Source organism: Austrofundulus limnaeus, unplaced genomic scaffold (assembly GCF_001266775.1).
Source record: "Austrofundulus limnaeus strain Quisiro unplaced genomic scaffold, Austrofundulus_limnaeus-1.0 Scaffold2376, whole genome shotgun sequence".
Classification (NCBI taxonomy): domain Eukaryota; kingdom Metazoa; phylum Chordata; class Actinopteri; order Cyprinodontiformes; family Rivulidae; genus Austrofundulus; species Austrofundulus limnaeus.
The window spans coordinates 13,022-17,239 of NW_013954778.1; the positions used below are offsets into that span (position 1 = coordinate 13,022).

The 4,218-nt window shown below is 44.2% G+C and overlaps 1 protein-coding gene across 1 annotated transcript; it reads right to left on the reverse strand.

The window, feature by feature from the left end:
• Positions 1-284: 284 nt before the first annotated feature.
• Positions 285-3,251, reverse strand: LOC106510888 (uncharacterized). Its single transcript, XM_013999620.1, has one exon. It carries the CDS (start codon positions 3,249-3,251, stop codon positions 285-287), a length of 2,967 nt encoding a protein of 988 aa, XP_013855074.1.
• Between the last annotated feature and the right edge of the window lie 967 nt (positions 3,252-4,218).

Consider the following 4,218-nt stretch of genomic DNA (forward strand, 5'->3'; position numbering starts at 1 on the left):
CACTTCTGTAGTATAAATCTGTGAAATGTCATCAAACTGACACACAACAGCACACTCCCCGTCTGAAACTATAATTGTTTCACCATTTACAACATTCTCAAACATTATTCTTTGGAAGAAATAAGCAAAACTATTTCACTTGCAGGTCGTAAGAACAACTTTATGCYATCTGCATTTGCCACTTTAACCTGAACCTTCCGAACAAGTCCATCTTTACTGGGGAACACCTCAGCAATGATGCCCATAGGCCAGACATTGCGTTTCACTGCATTGTCTCAACAACATCACATCACAACATCTCCTTGTTTTAAGCTTCTGTGTTCAGATGTCCACTTTTTGCGAGGTTGCAGAGTAGATAAATACTGCTTGCGCCATCTGTCCCAGAATGTGTCTGACAGACTTTGGRCCCTGCGCCACTGATGTCGGGACAAGTCTTTGTCGTCAAAGTCTCCTATAGGTGCCGGACAAAGACCCACTTTCTGCGTTAGCAATGTTGCARGTGTAAGAATGAATGGATCCATGGGGTCATAGGAGACAGGAATTAATGGTCTGTTGTTCACAATGGCGGTGACCTCTGCCATGAAGGTTACAAGCACCTCGTGTGTGAGTTTGGARGATCCCATCTGAAGAAACATTGCGTCCAAAATGCGGCGTGTGACACCAATCATCYGTTCCCACACTCCACCCATATGGGAAGAGTGTGGGCTGTTGAAGGTCCAAGTACAGTCATGATCTGAGAGAAATCTCTTCACAGATTCTTCATCAATGTTTGATGGGATTCCTAGGACTTTTGMGGCTCCAATGAAATTAGTTCCTCTATCAGAGCGGATGTGTTTCACTGGTCCTCGGATTGCCAGGAACCTTCTCAATCCRTTTATGAAAGTGGAGGTATCCAGAGATTCAATGACCTCGATATGGATAGCTCTAACACTTAAACAGGTGAATAGAATAGCCCATCTTTTGCTCTCTGCATGACCTCCTCTTGTTCGTCGGGCAGATACAGACCAGGGGCCAAAAACATCTAGGCCAATATTCGAAAATGGCGGTTCCATGCTGAGCCTGTCGGCTGGGAGATCTGACATTTTTTGAACTTCACACCTTCCTCTGAGCTTTTTACATGTGATGCACTCAAAGATGAGCTTACTCACACACCGTTTGCAACCGAGGATCCAAAAACCCGCAGATCTGATGGCTCCTTCAGTAAAATGTCTCCCTTGATGTCGAACCTCTTCATGGTAATGACGAACTATCAGGGTGGTGACATGATGATGGCCAGGTAGAATCAAAGGTCTTTTTTCTTCAGATCCMAAGCTTGCTTCCTGAAGGCGACCTCCTACTCGTATAATTCCCTTCTTGTCAATGAATGGATCCAAAGACCAGAGTGGGCTACTCTTTGGAATGCTTTGATTGGAAGCAATTAGTCCCAGCTCTTCTCCAAAGACTTCATGCTGAACAGTTTTGAGGATGACTGTAGTGCTGCGATTGAGAATATCCACTGATAAGTGTGAGGAACACACATGCCAGCCTTTACACTCAGTTGAGACGTCCCTCTGTTCCTTTTCAAAACATTGAATGATGTGGATTAAAGCACCAACTGCTTTAACAACTGTTCTCCAGCAYGAGAAGCSATTGAAACGATGAGATCCAAGGTGCTGAGACACCACTGTTGACAGAGTTGTCACTTTTCTTATTTCAGGATCGCGTTCTGGCTCCAAAAGCTCAAATGTTTGCTCTACAACTGGCGTGTCTTTTGGTTTGGACAAAAAGGCTGGGCCAGTGAACCATATTGTGTTCCTCAAAAGTTCTGCTGGGACAGGTCGTGTTGCAATGTCTGCAGGGTTGTGCTCCATGTGCACATATTGCCATTGCTGTGGCAGTGTGCTGCGTCTGATTCTTTGGACTCGGTTGTGAACAAATACATGAAATCTTCTTTTCTCATTGTAAATGTAACCCAGAACAACTTTACTGTCTGTAAAAAAGGTGATTGTTGTGAAATGGATGTCAATTTCAGAGACAATAATCTCTGACAACTGCACTGCCATWACTGCGGCACAAAGTTCCAGTCTGGGTATAGTATATCCAGGCCGTGGAGCAAGTCTTGCCTTACTTGCTATCAAACCCGTGTAGCATTTTCCATGTCCATCTACAGTCTTTAAATATGCAGCTGCTACCAATGCTCTCTCTGAGGCATCTGAGAAGACACATAGTTCCGTGTGCTTAGCAGCAGATGGTGGCACATGTGTGTAYGATCTAGGGATCTTAAAATGCTGCAGCTCTTTAAGAGTGTTTCTCCAGCTCTCCCACAACTTCTCCTTTTCTGGGGAAAGGGGGGCATCCCAGTCCGGGGAATCTATGGTGAGTTCCCGAAGAAGTGCTTTACCCTGAATGGTGATAGGAGACACAAATCCAAGTGGGTCATACAGACTGTTTACAGTGGAGAGGATTCCACGCCGGGTGAATGCTTTTCTCTCCTCTTGAACTTGATAAGTGAAACTGTCTGAATCCAAGTCCCACAGCAAACCCAAACTGCGTTGCATAGGCAGATTATCGGAATCAAGATCCAGGTCTTTCAGGTTTGTAGCATGATCCTTGCAGGAAAAGGCTTCCATCACCCTTTTACTGTTAGAAGCCAGCTTATGTAGCCTGAGATTTGAACAAGTTAGCATGTCTTGCGTCCTTTTCAGAAGGCTAATGGCATCCTCTGGAGAAGGAAGAGATTTCAGGCCATCATCCATATAGAAATCACGGACAACAAACTGTCTAGCATCCTCTCCAAAATCCGTTTGACCGGCTTCTGCTGCTCTTCTGAGGCAGTAAATAGCTACTGCAGGGGAAGGGCTATTCCCGAAAATGTGCACCTTCATGCGGTATTCTGTTATTTCTCCGTCAGGATCGTTATTCTTGAACCAGAGAAACCGGAGAAAATTGCGGTCTTCTGGTTTGACYGTGAAACAGTAAAACATTTGCTGTATGTCTACTGAAAAGGCGATTGGTTCCTTTCTGAACCTCAGAAGAACAYCGATGAGGCTATTATTGAGGTCAGGCCCTGTCAAAAGTACTTGATTTAAGGAAAGTCCATTATGCTGTGCACTAGAGTCGAAGACAACTCTTATTTGAGATGGTTTTTTTGGATGAAATACCCCAAAGGAAGGTAAATACCAATGCTCCTCTCCAGGCTTCAGTGAAGGTGCTTCTTCTGCATGTCCATTTTTAGGTATCTTTTCCATGAAATCAAAAAATTGCTTTTTCATCTCAGGTTTCCTTCTGAAATTTTGTTGCAGTGAGTGGAGTCACTTAAGTGCCTGTAAGCGGTTGTCTGGAAGCTGTGGTCGCCATGTCCTGAAAGGAAGAGGAGCCACCCAGTTGTTCTTTTCATCYTGGTGTACTTCTCTGTCCATGATTGTAAGAAATTGGATTTCCTCTATTGAAGGAGCTTCCAAGTCATCACCTTTTGTTTGGTGAAAGACATCAGCATCAGAGCCTTCAAAAGTGACAACACCTTTGTTTGAAGAAGAAACTGAGATGGGATCATCATAGCTGTATCGTTCTTTAACTGTGTAACTCTGTGGGCATGGCTCAAATAGAGAGGGGTGTCCATTTTTTAAGATGTTGGTGTAACAGGAGGTTACCACAGATGGCTTATGGACATCYCCAATGCATACATCACCCACAATCACCCAACCCAAATCCAGTTTTTGGGCATATGGTGCATTATGCGGGCCGTTTACTTGTTTCCTGACCTTATGTACTCTGATAATGTCTCTGCCTAATAAGAGCACAATAGGGGCTTGCTCCTCAAGCTTGGGGAAATACTTTGCAAGAGGTTTCAAATGGCTATGGTTCAAYGCCACTTCGGGTGTCGGGATTTCCAAACGATTATTTGGGATCTCGTTGCATTCAATTAACGTTGGTAAAGAGAGTTGAATGCTGCCATCATTAGCCTCRACCATGAAGCCACGGGCCTGTCTGCCCTCTGGTTCCATAGTTCCTGCACAGATTCTCAGGAAATATGGTGTGGCTATCCCTGATATATTGAACAGATCAAAAAATTCAGACCGTGCAAGTGATCTATTACTTTGATMATCTAATATTGCATACATCTTAACTGCAGCATCAGGATGATCAGCAGGAAATACTTTCACAAGACTTATTTTAGAACAGGAACGTCCTGAGATTTCCTTTCCACAGATTTTGGTGCATGTCGTAGAAACAGCCGCT